The sequence below is a fragment of the Scyliorhinus canicula genome, chromosome 11, assembly GCF_902713615.1.
Source record: "Scyliorhinus canicula chromosome 11, sScyCan1.1, whole genome shotgun sequence".
Classification (NCBI taxonomy): domain Eukaryota; kingdom Metazoa; phylum Chordata; class Chondrichthyes; order Carcharhiniformes; family Scyliorhinidae; genus Scyliorhinus; species Scyliorhinus canicula.
In genome coordinates, this window is record NC_052156.1 from 90,541,500 (window position 1) to 90,560,703 (window position 19,204).

Genomic DNA, 19,204 nt, shown 5'->3' on the forward strand with positions numbered 1-19,204 from the left:
CGTGGTATACCTCGTGGGAGGGAGCGGCCACGGCGCCGTTACCAGGGCCCCCAGGCTTGTATCCCCACAGGACGCTCTCTCCATCCGTTTCCATGCTGCCCCCTCCCCCTCCATCACCCACTTACGCACCATCGACACGTTGGCCGCCCAGTAATACCCCGAGAGGTTGGGCAACGCCAGCCCCCCCCCATCCCTACTCCGCTCCAAGAAGACCCTCTTCACCCTTGGGGTGCCATGCGCCCAAACAAATCCCATGATGCTGCTGGTCACTCTTTTAAAAAAGGCCCTAGGGATAAAGATGGGCAAGCACTGGAAGAGGAACAAGAACCTCGGGAGAACCGTCATTTTGACGGATTGCACTCTGCCCGCCAGCGATAGCGGCACCATGTCCCACCTTTTAAATTCCTCCTCCATCTGTTCCACTAGTCTGGTGAAGTTAAGCTTATGAAGAGCCCCCCAACTCCTGGCCACCTGCACCCCCAGGTACCTGAAACTCTTCACTGCCCTCCTGAAGGGGAGCCTCCCAATTCCCTCCTCCTGATCTCCCGGGTGCACTACAAATACCTCGCTCTTTCCTAAGTTCAGCTTATAGCCCGAGAAGCCCCCAAATTCCGCTAACAGTTCCATCACCCCCAGCATTCCCCCCTCTGGGTCCGCCACATATAACAGCAGGTCGTCTGCATACAGCGATACCCGGTGCTCCTCCCCCCCCCGCACCAGACCCCTCCACTTCCCTGACTCCCTCAACGCCATGGCCAGCGGTTCAATCGCCAGTGCAAAGAGCAGGGGGGACAGGGGACACCCCTGCCTGGTCCCACGATAAAGCCTAAAATACTCCGATCTCCTTCCATTTGTGACTACACTCGCCATCGGCGCCGCGTAAAGCAGCCTCACCCATTTGATGAATCCCTCCCCAAATCCAAACCTCTCCAGCACCTCCCATAGGTACCCCCATTCAACTCTATCAAACGCCTTCTCTGCATCCAGCGCCACCACTATCTCCGCCTCCCCCTCCACTGCCGGCATCATGATAACATTGAGCAGTCTCCGCACATTCGTGTTGAGCTGCCGCCCCTTGACAAACCCTGTCTGATCTTCATGAATTACCTCTGGCACACAATCCTCTATCCTGGTAGCCAGGATCTTCGCCAGCAACTTAGCGTCTACGTTAAGGAGTGAAATAGGCCTATATGATCCGCACTGCAAGGGGTCCTTATCCCGTTTTAGGATCAAAGAGATCAGTGCCCGCGACATCGTCGGGGGCAAAGCCCCCCCCTCCCACGCCTCATTGAAAGTTCGCACCAGCAGGGGACCCACCAGGTCCGCATATTTTTTGTAAAATTCTGCCGGGAACCCGTCCGGCCCCGGGGCCTTACCTGACTGCATTTGCCCGATCCCCCTGACTAGCTCCTCCAACTCTATCGGCGCCCCCAGCCCCTCAACCAGCCTCTCTTGAACCCTTGGGAAACATAGCCTGTTCATGAAGCTCTCCATCCCCTCTCTCCCCCTCGGAGGTTCCGACCGGTACAATCCCTCGTAAAAGTCCCTAAAGACCCCGTTTACTTCTGTCCCCTTCTGCACTACATTTCCACCCCCATCCTTCACTCCCCCAATTTCCCTAGCCGCATCTCGCCTACGGAGCTGATGCGCCAACATCCTGCTCACCTTCTCCCCATACTCATATACCGCACCCTGCGCCCTCCTCCACTGTGCCTCCGCCTTTCTGGTGGTCAGCAAGTCAAAATTGGCCTGCAACCTGCGCCGTTCTCCCAGCAACCCTTCCTCCGGTGCCTCCGCATATCTCCTGTCCACCTCCAGAAGCTCTCCCACCAGTCTCTCCCTCTCCTTCCTCTCCTTCCTTTCCCTGTGGGCCCGGATGGAGATCAGCTCCCCCCGGATCACTGCTTTCAGAGCCTCCCAGACCATCCCCACCTGGACCTCCCCCGTATCATTGGTAACCAGATACCCCTCAATGCTTCTCCGAACCCTCTTACACACCTCCTCCTCCGCCAGCATCCCCACATCCAGGCGCCAGAGCGGGCGCTGGTCCCGCGCCTCCCCCATCTCCAGATCAATCCAGTGCGGGGCATGGTCCGAAATCGCTATGGCCGAATACTCGGCATCCTGCACCCTCGGGATCAACCCCCTGCTCAGGACAAAAAAGTCTATCCGGGAATAAACCCTATGGACGTGAGAGAAAAAGGAATACTCCCGCGCTCTCGGTCTCCCAAACCTCCAGGGATCCACCCCTCCCATCTGGTCCATGTATCCCCTCAGCACTTTGGCCGCCGCCGGTCTCCTACCCGTCCTTGAACTGGACCGGTCCAGTGTGGGATCCAGCACTGTGTTAAAATCTCCCCCCATGATCAGGCCCCCTGCCTCCAGGTCCGGGACGCGGCCCAACAAGCGCCTCATGAAGCCAGCATCATCCCAATTCGGGGCATATACGTTCACCAGCACCACCTTCTCTCCCTGCAGCCTACCCCTCACCATGATATATCTGCCCTCCTTGTCCGACACCACCTCAGCCGCCTCAAACGCCACCCTCTTCCCCACTAGAATCGCCACCCCCCGGTTCTTTGCGTCCAATCCTGAATGATAAACCTGCCCCACCCACCCCTTCCTCAGACGGACCTGGTCCGCCACCTTCAGGTGGGTCTCCTGGAGCATAGCCACGTCCGCCTTCAACCCCCTTAGATGGGAGACCACCCTGGTTCTCTTAACCGGCCCGTTCAGCCCCCTCACGTTCCAGGTAATCAGCCGGATCAGAGGGCAACCCGCCCCCCTCCCCTGCCGACTAGCCATAGCTTGGCAGATGTTCGCCCCAGGCCAGCATACCCCGCTCGACCCGTTCCCCATGGCGATAGCGCCTCTCCTCTTCCCCCCCGGCCCTCATCGGCTCCTTCCTAGTCGTTCCAGCAGCAACCCGGTATCCCCCCCCCCCCCCCTCCCCCCCCCAGGCTAGGACCCCTCCTAGCCGCGACGCACCCTCCATGGTACTTCCGTGAGTCAGCTGACTTCTGCTGACCCCGGCAGCTCCCGCCAAAACCTATCCCCTCCCGGCTTGGGGTCATCCCCCTCTTGCCACACCTCCTTGGCATTATTGCAGCGCGGGAAAAAAGACCCGTAGAGGCCCTTCCCCCATCGCAAGCTCCACCCCCCTGCCCCGCAGCGCGGGAAACCAGAGGAAAGCCCGCGCTTTCACAATGCCACACCCCATCCTTCTGACGCAGTTCCCCAAAATCCAGTTTCCCCTCAATCCCCAGCCCCGTACAGAAGAGAACATATAGAACACAAACCCCCAACACTCCCCACCTACCCCACAACCATACCCAACAGACAAACCCACCCGTAAACAGAGCAAAAAGAAAACCAGCATACATAACACACATTTCGAAGTTGAAAAAGTTGAAACAGTTGGAACAAAACAGCCACAGCGGAAACAACGCCGGCCAAAGTATGTTCCCAGGCCCTAGTTCAAGTCCAGCTTCTCCGCCTGTACAAAGGCCCACGCCTCCTCCGGGAACTCGAAGTAATGGTGCCGGTCCTTGTATGTCACCCACAGGCGCGCAGGCTGCAGCATTCCAAACCTGACCTGCTTAGCATGAAGCACCGCCTTCGTCCGGTTGAACCTGGCCCGCCGCTTAGCCACTTCCGCACTCCAGTCCTGGTAGATCCTCACTACCGAATTCTCCCATTTACTGCTCCTCTCTTTCTTGGCCCAGCGCAGCACACACTCCCGGTCACTGAATCGGTGGAACCGCACCAGCACCGCCCTCGGGGGCTCATCTGCCTTGGGCCTCCTGGCCATCACTCTGTGCGCTCCCTCGAGCTCCAGGGGCAAATGGAAGGACCCTGCTCCCATCAACGAGCTCAACAACGTGGTCACATACGCCGGGAGATCCGACCCCTCCAGCCCCTCCGCCAGGCCCAGGATCCTCAGATTCTTTCGCCTCGTGCGAACGTCCAGCTCCTCCAAGCGGTCCTGCCACTTTTTATGAAGTGCCTCGTGCAACTCCACTTTCCCAACGAGGACCACGGCCTCCTCCTCTCTTTCAACGGCCTGCCGCTGCAACTCCCGAATAGACTCCTCCTGTGCCGCCTGGGTCCCAAGCAGCTTGGTCGCAGTTGCATTCATGGAGTCCAGCAGCTCAGCCTTCAGCTCAGCAAAACAACGTAGGAGCGAGGCCTGTTGCTCCTGCGCCCACTTCCACCAGTCCTCGGGTGTTGCGCCGGCCGCCATTTTGTTTTTCTTCCCACGTTTTTTTTGGGGCGTTTCTGCAGCCTTTTTCACCATATAGTGTGGGGCAAGTTCTTCCAGGCACCTTCCCCCACCGGGATATGTAGCAACAGCACTGTTTGGGGCCCTCAAAACGGCCCAAAAGCCCTTAAATAGCGGGAGCGCCGGCCGCCATTTTGTTTTTTTTCACCCGTTTTTTGGGGGGCGTTACTGCAGCCTTTTTCACCAGATAATGTGGGGCAAGTTCTTCCAGGCACCTTCCCCCACTAGGATGTGTAGAAACAGCGCCGTTTGGGGCCCTCAAAACGGCCCAAAAGTCCCTAAATAGCAGGAGTGCCGGCCGCCATTTTGTTTTTCTTCCCCCGTTTTTTTGGGGGAGTTACTGCAGCCTTTTTCTTCTTCCCACTCCAGGTGAGCACCATATAGTGTGGGGCAAGTTCTTCCAGGCACCTTCCCCCACCGGGATGCGTAGAAACAGCTCCGTTTGGGGCCCTCGAAACGGCCCAAAAGTCCCTAAATAGCAGGAGCTGCCGAATGTGTGGCTTAGCTCCGCATAGCCGCAACTGGAAGTCCTAGACCAAGTTCTAACCCAATGGAGCAGCAGCAGTCACTACCCTGAATGCCACTTGCTCCCCTCTCCCCAAAGAAATAGACAAGCTTTCTTCCTCCCCATCAATAAAGTTTCTATCTGTAGCCATACACACTCACCTCCATAAGGAGCCACATGAGGTCTAGTAATCGTTGAATCAGAGGGTGCTCGTCCACTGCTCCACCTCTCTCCAATATACCCAAGAAATAGGTCATCAATACATCTTCCACGAGGTAAATTTTGCACTATTTATAATAAAAATACAGAGAGACAAAATGTCAGAAGCATCCTCTTCCTGCAGGACTTTAACACAAGGTGTAAGGAGTGGTGTCAGAAACAAGCGGCTACCAGTGACTGATATATTAAAGGAAGAGACAGATAGAAATAATAATCTACAGTTACAGACTTCAGGCACATGGTTGACTGCACCAAATAGTCAAAATGATTATTAGAGAAATTATTCAAATTCAGATCATTTAACACCATTGAAATATGCAATACTGCCTTGAAAGTACATTGATGACGAGTGGACTGCCAGAGGCAACCCTGTAAGGTACAGGACTGAAGCCTAGTACCATTGAAGGAACTGATTTGGTAGGTTTGGGGGGTTCACTGAAAGCCTCTGACTCCAGTGCTGCTACTGCCAGCAAATTTAACAGGCGCCCACCAGCAGTTCTTGCAATTGAGTTCTCACTCATGGCTCTAGCCATGCATGGGTGAATTATCAGCCCTCCCAAAGAGGCGGCAATGCATTCCACTCACTGCTGGCATACATCAGCCCTCCTCTTGGCATTCAGAAGTGCTGTATCTGGCAAAAAGCTGTAAAATGCCACTTTGCATTAACCAGGCTTGTGCAGCTGCTTTGGAGTTGTGACTATAGCTTCTGCATAAGTACAACTGGACAACATTTCAGAGTTTCCAAGTTATTGCTGCCTTCAGCTCCTGGTGCACACAGAGTGGCTGAGCAGTTGGCCCAGGTAAATGCCATGCTTTCCTTACTGCTAGAGAGAGTAATCAGGTACTTGCCATAAGGGGTGCAAAGCGGTTGAAGATATGTGCTAGAGTAATGAGCACAGTGGGCTCCCCTTGGGCTAGCCATAACGCAGAATCCTGTTCCGTCAGCGTACCTTCCTTTAAAAAGATCACATGATAAACTAAATATTGTTCATCCTCTGGTGCAGGATACACATAAATAATCCGAAAGACATCTCACTGAAACATTCTTCAGACACACAAAGTTTTATAATTAACCCAGCTCATTAAAGCTTAAGGATCGAGCAATGTTTGTATTATAACTGGCAGCAAGATTTACAGGGGTTATGGGCAGGTTAACTGCACAATGTCTAATGTCTAAGAAGTACAAATCTCTTCAGTGCAACAGCATGAGGCGCCTTTTTTAATCAATACATGGGGCCATTACTATGCAAAATAGAGACACACAAGTTGTCCTGCTATCTTTAACTGTAAAGTGATAGTGTAATACACTGCTGTGGCAATGTCACAAATGTACAGGACTCAAAAGTGCCTCACAACCCCACCTCATCATACATCATGGGAAAGGGAAAACTATATTCTGTGCAACACAGCTTGAAAGACAAGAAATGGACACCTTGACAATTGCAGGGCTGGGTGTCCCCAACAACAGGGTTAGAAGTCTCCCCCACTACCGTGGCAATCGCTGGGCAGGGTGGGGCGATACAGGACCTCTTCAAAAAAAAGAATCAATGAAATTGGTCAAGCAAAATGTTTCCTTTTGAAATTCATTACTATATTTTGGGTTTCTAGATTTTCTTCTATTCTCTGCTTTAGTAGGGATTCTATTAATTAATTTCTCTACCACTGTTAAGATGATTGGCCTACAGTTCTCAGTTGATGGTCTATCACCCTTCTAAAAACAGATAGCATTAGCTATCCCCTAGCCCATCTGTCACTACACCTTTCACGAACAAACTATTAAAAATGTGCAGCAACGTCTCGGTTTTCTTTTCCCAGATTCTTTTAAAATGCAGGAATGCAATCCACTCAGACGAGGGATTTCATCCTCCAGTTTCATGGCTTTATTTCATATTCCACCTCTTTTTACTTTGAAAGTATTCCATTTCTAATCTCATCATTCAATGGCACCTTCACCTGTCTGTTTCCATATTAAATACTGAAGACAAAAAGTAATTATTTAATATTGGAGTTGAAGAAGACAACAAGAAGCCACTGTTGCAGTCACTCAGAATATTAATTCTGACAACCTCAACGTGGGATGTTCAGAAACCAGAAACCAAATTGGAGGAAGTTCCAAAAGGATTGGGTGGCAATGATACAAAAGGGAAGACTCGAGATAAAACAGTACTTAGTGAAAGTACAGGGGAGATTTTTGTTTGGTTAAATGAATCAAGATGGGGGTCGGGATTCTCCGTTCCCTCAGCCGGCCAATGGGGTTTCCCATTGTGACCACGCCACACTGTCGGGAAACCCGAGGACGCGGGTGCGCTGCCACCAGACCGGAGGATTCGGCCAACGGAGAATTCTGCTGGAGATTTTTGTAAAGGAACACCAGAGGGCACCATCTCAGACTAAAGGAACGATCCTTTAAAACAGAGATAAGGAGGAATTTCTTCCGCCAGAGGGTGGTGAATTTGTGGAACTCTTTGCCACAGAAGGTTGTGGAGGCCAAATCGCTGAGTGTCTTTAAGACAGATAGATAGGTTCTTGATTAATAAGGGGATCAGGGGTTATGGGGAGAAGGCAGGAGAATGGGGATGAGGAAATATTAACCATGATTGAATGGCGGAGCAGACTCGATGGGCCGAGTGGCCTAATTCTGCTCCTATATCTTCTGGAAAGAGATGGGAATGATACAAAGGTTGGTGAGATGTTGACAATGTCAGGCAGCATGGATACATATAGTTGAAGTTGTGTACTATGGAGCTGGGTCAGAAAGGATTTTAGAAGGCTTCACTGAAGGAAATAATTTTTGATAAAGTCAGAGAGGGAGATCAAGGTCCAAAGATTCTGCAGCAGCTGTGAAAATGGCAATTTTGGCAACGGAGGGGAGAACAAGCTCCTCATATTTAGTGTCAAAAGTGAGAAAGAGGGATATGGGGAGATGGGTCTAAAAGGTAATTGGTGAAGAGAAGTTTAGGGTTGCTCTTACTGTTCAGGGTGATCCTGGAATAGAGGTGGTTTATGTTCATTGTGAAGAGGTATCGATCGGACAATGCAGAGGTGCTGATATTGCAAGGTGATGGCCAGAGGCTGTCGAGGACCTGCTGGAAATTAAACGTGTTTCTACAGCACAGAAAGAGGCACTTTGGTCCATTGTGTCCACGCCGGTCATCAAGCACCCATCTGTTCTAATCTTGTTTTCCAGCACTTGGTCCATTGCTTTGTATGCTATGCCATTTCAATTGTTCATCTAAATACGTCTTAAAAGTTGTGAAGATTCCCGCCTCTACCACTCTTTCAAGCAGCGAGTTCCAGGTTCCCACCACCCCATGGTGGAAAAACTTTTCCTCACATTTCCCCCCCCCCAAAGCCTCCTGCTCCTTACCTTAAATCTATGTGCCCTGGTTGTTAACCCCGCCACGAAGGGGAAAGGTTTCTTCCTATCCATGTCCCTCATAATTTTATATACTCTAATCAGGTCATCCCTCAGCCTATTCTGCTCCAAGGAAAACAACCCCTACCTATTCAGTCTTTCTTGAAAGCTGAAATGCTCCAGCCCAGGCAACATCCTAATGAATCTCCTCTGCACACTCTACAGCACAATTGCTTCCTTCCTATAGTGTGGTGATCAGAACTGCACACAATACTCCAGCTGAGGCTTAACAGCATTTTATACAGCTCCATCATACTCGCCCTGCTCTTATATTCTATGCCTCGGCTAATAAAGGCAACAATCGCATATGCCTTCTTAACCACCTTATCTACCTCTCCTGCTGCCTTCAAGGATCTATGGGCATGCACACCAAAGTCCCTCTGATCCTTTGTACTTCCTAGAGTCCTACTATTTTTTAAAATATTTTTTTTATTCTCCTCCTTTTTCACATTTTCTCCCAAATTTACACTAAACAATAATCAGTAATAAAAATGCCAATCCCCATGTCAATAACAACGATCCCATCCTCCCACCAAACCCCAAACATTAGCCCACACGTTCACATAAACAAATGACAAAAAGGAATCAGGAATCACCCATAGTCGGCATTAACATACACAACCCCACCCCCCCCCCCACCCCCTCCCCCCCCCCCCCCCCCCCCAAGCTAATGTTCGATGCTATCAGTTCTTGAAAGTGCAAAATGAATAATGCCCATGAAATGTAGAACTTTCCATCCTTCCCCTCAGTTCAAACTTAACCTTCTCAAGAGTCAAGAATTCCAACAGGTCCCCCCGCCACGCCAGGGCACAGGGTGGAGAGGTTGCTCTCCAACCCATCAGGATCCGCCTTCGGGCGATCAACGAGGCGAAGGCTGCAACATCTGTCTCCGCACCCGTTTCCAACCGTGGCTGGTCCGACACCCCGAGTATGGCCTCCCGGGGTCCCGGGTCCAGTTTCACATGCACCATAGATTTACATAGAATTTACAGTGCAGAAGGAGGCCATTCGGCCCATCGAGTCCGCACCGGCTCCTGGAAAGAGCACTCTACCCAAGGTTAACACCTCCACCCTATCCCCATAACCCAGTAACCCCACCCAACACTAAGGGCAATTTTGAACACTAAGGGCAATTTTGGACACTAAGGGCAATTTATCATGGCCAATCCACCTAACCTGCACATCTTTGGACTGTGGGAGGAAACCGGAGCATATGAACATGATCCCACCTCCCTGGCTCAAATCTGTGGTTCCCCCGAATCGGCATTTCCCTTGACCCTGCCCCCAACCCGAAGTGTTGGCAATAACTGCCCCCAAATTCTCAATGAAGCTATTATTACCGGACTCCCTGAGAATTCCCCCGGGGCTTTTGCGACGCTGTTGCTAATGCTTTCAATCCCGACCCCCTGCACAAACTCTCCTCCATTCTGACCCACTGGGAATCAACCCCTATGACCCAGCTCCGCACCTTCTCCACATTCGCCGCCCAGTAGTAATGAAATAAAATGAAATGAAAAGAAAATCGCTTATTGTCACGAGTAGGCTTCAAATGAAGTTACTGTGAAAAGCCCCTAGTCGCCACATTCCGGCGCCTGTTCGGGGAGGCGTTACGGGAATCGAACCGTGCTGCTGGCCTGCTTTCAAAGCCAGTGAATTAGCCCAGTGTGCTAAACAACATCAGGTTCGGACGACCCAAATCCCCGCCTGCCTTCCCCTCTGTGGCAGCACCTTTCTAACTCTGGCCACCTTCCCTCCCCATATGAACGAGGTAATCCTTCCCTCAATCTCTCTGAAAAAAGAGACGGAGGAGTCCTACTTGTTGTATATTCCCTTGCCATGTTAGTCCTCCCAATGCATCACCTCACACTTTACAGGGTTAACTTCCATTTGCCACTCTTCTGCCATCTAACCAGCCCGTCTCTATCATCCTATAATCAAAGACTTTCTTTCTATTTATCACATCACCAGTTTTGTGTCATAGAATAATACAACCCAGTAACCCCACCTAACCATTTGGACACCAAGGGCAATTTAGAATGGCCAATCCATCAAACTTGCACATCTTTGGACTGTGGGAGGAAATTGGAGCACCGGAGGAATCCCACGCAGACACGGGGAGAAAGTGCAAACTCCACACAGACAGTCACCCAAGGCCAGAATTGAACCCAGGTGCCTGGAGCTGTAAGGCAGTAGTGCTAACCACTGTCACCGTGCTGCCCAACTCATCTGCAAACTTACAAATCATACTTCCTACATTCATGTCCAAATCATTAATGTACACTACAAACGACAAGGGACTCAACACCGATCCCTGTGGAACACCACTGCACCCAAGTTTCCAGTCACAAAAGCAACTTTCGACCATCACCCCCTGCCTCCTGCCACTAAGCCAATTTCGGGTCCAATTTGCCAAATTGCCCTGAATCTAACCTTCTTGATCAGTCTCCCATGTGAGACCTTGTCAAAAGCCTTACTGAATTTCATGTAGACTGCGTCAACTTCACTACCCTCATCTGCACACACAGTCACCTCGAAAAATTCAATCAAATTTATAAGAAATGATGTCCCTTTGACAAAGCCATGCTGACTATCCTTGATTAATCCTTGCCTCTCCAAGTGGAGATTAATTCTGTCCCTCAGAATTTTTTCCAATAATTGCTGTACCACTGAAGTTAGGCTCACTCGCCTGGATTTCTTGGTTTATCCCTACCACCCTTCTTGAATGTGGCAACCACATTTGCCATCCTCCAGTCCTCTGACACCTCTCCTGTGGCTAAAGATTTGAAAATGTTCAGAACCTCTGCAATCCCCTTGCCTCCGACAGCAGCCTGGGATCCCATCTGGACTTGGTGATTTACCCACTCTTAAACCCACTAAAACTGTTTATACCTCCTCCCTCTCAATGTTAATTTGTTCAAATACATCACCGTCCCCTCCCTGATTTCTATACCTACACTGTACTTCTCCATAGAGAACACAGATGCAAAATACTCATTTAAAACCTCCCCTATGTCCACCGGCTACAGGCGAGCTAGACAAGGAAAAGAAGAGTACTGAGCTGGTATGGGCATTTGTGACTCATGGCGGGGGTAATTTTTTCCTGGGGTATATGAGTATAGTGCTCTGTTTCTTTCCCCTTTCCTAAAGTCCGAGAAGCAATTCCAAGATGTGATCCCAGAGGGGCTGGTTTAGCTCACCAGGCTAAATCGCTGGCTTTTAAAGCAGACCAAGCAGGCCAGCAACACGGTTCGATTCCCGTACCAGCCTCCCCGGACAGGCGCCGGAATGTGGCGACTAGGGGCTTTTCACAGTAACTTCATTGAAGCCTACTCGTGACAATAAGCGATTTTCAAATTTCAGTAACCATTCTTCACACCAACAAAGAAACATCAGCAGGTTACTTAGTCCTAAATAAGATATCATTACAGCCCCACTGGATTCCAGCATATCACATAACTGTCATTCATATTTTCCCTGACTAGATCAGACCTGTGGCCAATTGAAACTATCTCCTGGCATATCAGGGATCTACTAACTCACAACACAGATTGTGAAATGAACCAAAACCCCCTTTTGCTCTGCTTAACAGCAGCTCTAGAGTAGGTAGATCAACCACTGAGTAGGATAATCGCATGCTGGAGCAAGGTGTCAAAAAACAGTTCGAGAGCATTAGCCCGCACCTTTCAAAATAATGTCCTCTCCCAACCTATGCCCTCTGTCTTTCAAAACTCCTTAATATGAATAACAAAGACATGAAGCAGTAATAAAACATCACTTATGGGGACAAATTTAACTCCATACCTGGGTGTCCATACTGGTAGTGATCACATTCTTCAGATATCCTAGGAGTTTGTGTGCTTTCACAAGATCTGCCTCTGGTGGATCCTGCATGGGGCGATAGCCTTCCACTGGGTATGTGTGGACAAGTTAAAAGACAAGCTCCTTTTTAGATCAATGATTTATTTAAACAATAAGTGACAGGGCTTGGCAAAGAGCAGTAAACCAGCAGTTAACTGTTACACAAGTGCAAGTGATAGCCAAACTGCTGTCGATTGATAAACATCATAAATGTCAACTTGCATATTTGTAGGGCGGCGTGGTGGCACAGTGGTTAGCACTGCTGCCTCACGGCACCGAGGAACCGGGTTCAGTCCGAGCCCCGGGTCACTGTCCGTGTGGAGCTTGCACATTCTCCCTGTGCCTGCGTCGGTCTCACCCCCACATCCAAAGATGTGTAGGGTTGGTGAATTGGCCACGCTAAATTGTCCCTTAATTGGGGAAAAAAATAATTGGGTACTCAAAATTTATTTTAAAAAAGACTTGCATATTTGTACGTATGTTCATATGTGAATCAGGAGAAGGAAACTTGTCGCCTCGAACCTGCTCCGCCATTCAATAAGATCACGGCTGATCTAATTGTGGCCTCAACTCCATTTTCCTGTCTATCCCTTGTCTTTGTCTGTGTGTGGTGTGCGCGCGCGGCGTGTGTACGCGTGTGCGGCATCCACAGGGCATGTGCATATGGCACGTCTGAATGTGCCACGTGTGCACGCGTGGCATGTGTCATGCATGGTATATTTGCACGGCATGCGCACACGTGCGTCGAGCTCACGTGTTATGTGCCCACATGGGCCTGTCCATGTGCAGCGTGAGGCACATCTGTCAGTAGCTTTTTAACCAGAGACAATGCATTATCAAACTTGGTTTGCAAACCAATTATTTAAGTGAGCACAATGAAAACATATGGGCCGATTTAAAAAATAAATGATATCTTGGGAAGTGGGTCTCGCTAGCAAAGCCGGCATTTAGTGAACTCCAGTATTTAAAGGGACACTGCAAGCATGACATTTGATGAATTCTGAAGTAGGAAGCAAAACAAGGAAGTGAAAAAAGCTTGCATCAATGGTTGTGTATATAATGTGCTTTTGGGAATAAGTTGGTGGTATTGGGGGCGGTGGTGTGCGTGTTTGTGTGCAGAAGAATGGCTAATGGATTTTGAATGTGGCTGTTAGATGAGTGGGCCAATGGAACCCAAGTGAACCTTGCAATAATGAGGGCATCCGGCGCAGCAGTAATGCCACTTCAGTATTACGGTCCAAAGAAGCTTTGAGCTCCGCTTTAGTCCTCCTACAAGTCCAAAAGTCTCTGATGTGCAATGTTGTGCAGAGTGCAGCACTTGGCCACCTCTCACCAATCTATCTATCACTGATGCCTCTGTCCTTGATGATGCTGGAAGGGGTGGGACCTCATTGCCCTGTGGACATGCATTCCTGTTTTCACCCTGAGGAAACTCAGGTGTCACGTGGCAGTACAACAGATGCAACAGATTCAGAACAGGTTTAGCTTAAAATAGAATATCGATGAGGCACTGCAGGCAATGAGCAGCAGCAGAATTGTATTCCACACAAATCTAACCTCATGGCCTGACATATCCTTGATTCTATTATCAAGCAAACTAATCAACACCTGTTCAATGAGCAATGTAGAGAAGCACGGCAAGAGCAGCACCAAGTTTTTAAAATGAGGTGTTGATCTGATGAAGATAGAAACACAGAAAATAGGAGGAAGAGGAGGCAATTCGGTCCTTCAAGCCTGCACCATCATTCATTATGATTATAGCTGATCATCTAATGCAGCAACCTGACCCCGCCTTCCCCCCAATATCCTTTGAGCCCCTTTGCCCCAAACTATATCTAACTCCTTTTTTACTTTGCCGTTACCATTTTGATCCATGGATATTTAATGGACAAAAACTTTAAGCCGAGGAGAGGAAGCGAAGAATTCAAAATTGCAAAATAGTACACTGTGCTCTTGGAAATATAGTTTTTGAACAGCAGAACTCAGACTTTATGGCACCCAAGAGATCGGAGTGATTCGGTTCGATTGGCTGCCTGGTGGCCAATGAATTGGCCAAAGGCCATATTCTGCCCGGTGACAGGCATTGATTGGGTCCTATCAGAGTGATATGATTTTCAGAGAACGCAGAGAGTCGGATCCTGGATGCTGAGAGGAGCAGCTGTGAGTGTCTGTCTGTCTCTCTCTGAACCTAGAGAGGGGTTTTTGAGAGCTGGATGAATCTACAGTGAAAACCATTACAGACTGAAAATAATAAGGCCTACATTGATGAAAGGTGAACTTGAAGATGTCCACCTGAAACAAAGACTCTTATCCTTCTACTTCCATCATTGTGTTACACCTTTCTTTCCCCTCTGTATTTGTCTGTCTTGTGTGTGTATATAGAGATGGGGCGAGTTAAAGAGGGGGGCTTCTTTAACCACTGGCCGGGAGGGCTTCTGCTAGGGCTGGGGTGAGTAATGGGAGGTGGACAGGGGTGGGCTATGTGGTCGCGGTTGGCGGGTTAGGGTTCGAGTACGGCCGGCATCGTTTTTTCCGGCAGGTGCAGGTCATCAGCCCTGCTCATGCGCGGCCAGGGACCCGGCCATTCTCCGGCTGTTTTTGGCGCGATCCACAGATGTTTCACATGTCGCCTGTGCTGGACCCTCACCGGCACCGGAATCATAGAACATACAGTGCAGAAGGAGGCTATTCGGCCCATCGAGTCTGCACCGACCCACTTAAACCCTCACTTCCACCCTATCCCCGTAACCCAATTGATGGAGATTCGCGCCGATTTTCCTGTTGTGAAGCTCCCGTGAATTCTCCGTTTGCGCTGGCACTTAGCCTCAGGAATGGAGAATCCAGCCCAATGTCTTTTCAAGATATTTAAAATTAAATAATATCAACTACTCTAGGGCCCTTCTTCCCTGGCTTTCGCTACTATAGAATATAGCCCATAGAAACTATAGACCACAAAAAAATAGACCTTACAAACTATTACCGATAAAAGTAGTTAATACTTATCCAACAGCACTCAATCAGCTGCTTCCATTTGCCCCACATCACTTTTGAATCCGGATGTCAGCTCAGAGGTTCAAAACTTCAAGCTAGCACTCCACTCTCAGATTCGCTCTTTTATCCTTCTGGCTCCACTCAGTCTCATTCTTTCTCGTGCTCTTTAATCATCCAGGCTCCCATTTCCGGCTCGCTCTCTTTAATCCTCCAGGCTCCCATCTCACTCTCGCTCTCTCTCATCCTCCAGGCTCCACTCTCAGTCTCACTCTTTTATTCTTCTGGCTCCACTCTGTGTCACTCTTTCTCGTGCTCTTTAATCCTCCAGGCTCCCATTTCAGTCTCACGCTCTTTAATCCTCTAAGCTTCCATCTTACTCGCTCTTTTTTATCCTCTAGGCTCCCCTCAGTCTCGCTCTTCCTTGCTCTCTTTTATCCTCCACACTCCCGTCTCAGTCTCACACTTTCTTGGGTTCTTTTCTCCTCCCGGCTACACTCTCAGTCTTTCTTGCACCCCGTTATCCTCCCGGCTCCACTTTCAGTCTCGCTCTTTAGCCTCCAGGTTTCCCTCTCCGTCTCGCTCTTTCTTGCACTCTTTTATCCTCTTGGCTCTGCTGATTTTCCTGTGATGTACTCTTTACAATACTGGAATACATGCATTTAAAAGGCAGAAGTAGCATGCTTAGCCAGAGTTAAGCAATCTGCAACCAACAGATCAGATCAAAACTCTGCAGCCCTGCCACATCCAGTCGTAAATAGTGGTGGACAATTAAAACAATTAATGGGAGTAGAAGGCTCTGTGAATAAGAGCGTGTTTAATCATCTTCAGCCTGAAGTGCTAAGTGGATGATCCACCTTGTCATCCTCCCGAGGGCCCCAACATCACAGAAACCAATCCTCAACCAATTCCATTCACCTTAAGCAGTCAAGAAATGGTTAAAGTCACTTGATATAGCAACGGCCACACGCCCTTACAAATCGGTTGTAGTACTGAAGAACGACACTCTAGAATTAGTTGTAGCCATAACCAAGCTGTTTTAGTACATCTACAATATTGGTATTTCCCCAACAATGTGGAAATTTTCCCAGTGTATGTCCTGTCCAAAAAGTAGGACATATTCAATCCAGCCACTTGCCACCCCTTCATTCGACTTTTAATCACCAACAGAGTGACAGAATGTGTGTTGTGGACAGTGCTACCATGTGCACTTACTTACAAATAACCTGCTCAATGATTTTCAATTTAGGTTCTTCCAGGACCACTCAGCTCTGGACCTTATTACAGCCTTAGTCCATAGACAGAAGAGCTGAATGTCACACCAAGTGGGGGAAGGCACCTGTCCTTGACACCAAAGCAGCATTTGACTGAGTGTGACACCAAGGAGCCCTGTGGAAAAGTATAGTCAATGGGAATCGGGGAGAAACTCTCCGTTGTTTTGAGGTCATACCTCAAACAAAGGAAGAGGACAGTGATTGTTTCTGAAAAATCATCTCAGGCACAGGACATCACTGCAGGGATTCCTCACGGTAGTGTCCTAAACTCAACCATCTTCAACTGCTTCACCAATGACTGTCCCTTCCATCATAAGGTCAGAAGTTGGGATATTTGCTAATGATTACACAGTGATCAGCACATTTTCAATTTCTCATCTGCAGCAAGACCTTGTCAGAATTCAGGCTCAAGCAGATGTATGGTGCAAATGTTACTTGCCACTTAAGTTTCACAGTCAATGCTCATCTCCAACAAAACAGAATCTAACCATATCTCCTTGCCATTCAACGGCACTGCTATCGCTGAATTACCGACCATCAACATCCCATTTAAAAGGCATCGCTTCTTCAGTTCAGCTTTTCTTCAGTGCTACACAGGAGCACCATCCAAAATTTCTTTGTGGAAGTCCTACAGTGGGACTTGAAACTACAATCATCTGACTCAAAGACAAGAGTGCTGCTGAGTTGTGATCGACATGAATGTGTGCGCATTTAGTACCAGATAAATAGAAACTCGACTTGGGTATATTTCTCAGCAATTTAGGATGGTTGCCAGACACAGGACTTAGAGTAGTGTTGCTAGGGGGTGGGAGGTGGGGGGGATGGGTTCTGCTGACGAGGAAGGGACTTTGGTGGAGGAACACTGAGGAGGTCGGGGGTGGGGGCCACCCCGGGGAGGGCCGGAGGTGCGGCACGTGGGCTAGAGGTGGGCCCAAGAAAGGAGATGGCTTTGGGGGGGGGGGGCACTTTGCTCCCCAACTAGGCTGGTCACCTGGAATGTCCGGGGGCTAAATTGGCCGGTGAAGAGGGCACGTGTGTTTGCGCACTGAGGAGACTGAAGGCTTCCTCTGCCTGGAGAAAATTAAGTTCGCCATGAGAGGGTCTCTGTTGGGGTTCGCCCGGAGGTGGCAACCATTCGTCGACTTCCTAGTCGTCAGCAGAAAAGGGGGGAGGGGGTTAGGTTAACGGAGGTTAGAGGTGTAAGTAATGGCAAGACCTGCGGGAGAGGGTGGTGGAATTTGCACTATGTATATATTTCTCTTGCTATTTATATTGTTGATTTTGTCTGTTAAAATGCCAAAGAAAATACTTCAATAAAACGTTTATTTAAAAAAAGTGGGATGCTCTTTCCAAGGGCCGGTGCCGACTCGATGGACCGAATGGCTTCTGTCTGCACTGTAAATTCTATGAATCTATGAAGCTGTAGATGGAGTCTTTGGCCAACACTTCTGTGCCACATTTGGATGACAATTACTCCACACCCTCTCAAAACAATACACATATTGAAAAGGATATCGAATTGGCCGGCTCCCAAAGTTGAATGCTACCGATTCTTTGAAGGACAGGCTGATTGCTGGGAAATAGGCTATTCCAGGGCCCAATCTGAAGTCTTCAAAGGCAACTCCCAAGGAGATCCCATTTCTGGAAAAAGAAGACCCAAGGTGGCAGTGAATATTCATCCTCAGTTTCATACCATTATAAATTCATAATAGTTTCATTTAATTATTTTCAACTATCGCTCATGAATTAGCAGAGGAATGGTAAAATTCAGAAAAACTACGCATACAAAACTTTCAATCCAATGTCAACAACAACGTAAATGGTCAACCTCATCATGCATTTCCACCCAGAGGAGCGGAGATATATATTTTGCCAGATTTCAATTGTCAAGTGAGAAAGCAAGTGAATTTGCCCATGCCTCGAGTTGCCCATGCCTTGGGTGAGAGAAGTGAGGAGACCATCACAGAGAGAGAGAGAGAAAGGGAAAGGGGCAGGGACAGCTTAAGCAAGCCAGAGAGTAGGTGAGCGCAGTGATCCTGAGTTGTACATCGCCACTGGTGAATTAGTAATCACAGGATAAATGAGCCATACGTTTACAGGACAGCTGCTTTTCTGATCTGCATTGCTTCAGTTGCAATTTAAATCAAAACAGAGGAGTCACGAGTTGATGTTTTCACCCAGCAGTTGATGGAACATGACCTAGATGTGCACGGTAACACAGCCAGAAATAAGCTCCAGGCGAGAGGGCTGCAGCTGGCACTAAAGTTATTTAAAGCAGTCGAGGTGTCCAGAGGGAAGAGATGCTAAATGCCGCATTCCACAAATTCGCACTTAAAATAGCTTGCAGCCTATTGGGTTTTAGCCCACCAAAGCAAGCTGCTGTCACTAGGTTGGTATGCAACTGGGATGCACTGACCATGTAGTAGGCTGCAGGATTCCACCAAGTTACATAGTTTGTAATTAGATTGCAAACATGGGAGACTGTCTAAGAAGCAATTTACCTAGAACCGCGTGGACTGTCTTTCCAATAACTGCACGTCACCAGCTATTCAGTCATGTAGCAGACAAAAAGCTAAAGGTCAGACAAGAGTTACCCTCCTCTCTCCACAGCTGCTGCCTGACCTGCCGAGTGTTTCCACATGTTCTGTTTATGTCACCATTCC

At 48.9% G+C, this 19,204-nt stretch overlaps 1 protein-coding gene across 2 annotated transcripts in view; it reads right to left on the bottom strand.

The window, feature by feature from the left end:
• LOC119973187 (E3 ubiquitin-protein ligase RNF123) overlaps positions 1-19,204 on the bottom strand; it is a 537,603-nt gene that overhangs the window by 416,196 nt on the left and 102,203 nt on the right. The window contains exons 10-13 of one of the 2 annotated variants that reach the window (XM_038810837.1): positions 18,057-18,182; positions 12,223-12,337; positions 5,856-5,960; positions 4,949-5,074 (exon numbers count right to left, since the gene is read on the bottom strand). In XM_038810837.1, the coding sequence (XP_038666765.1) occupies positions 4,949-5,074; positions 5,856-5,960; positions 12,223-12,337; positions 18,057-18,182 (472 nt within the window). Of the gene's footprint in view, positions 1-4,948; positions 5,075-5,855; positions 5,961-12,222; positions 12,338-18,052; positions 18,183-19,204 lie in introns of both variants that reach the window. The other variant, XM_038810836.1, reaches the window with a different exon arrangement.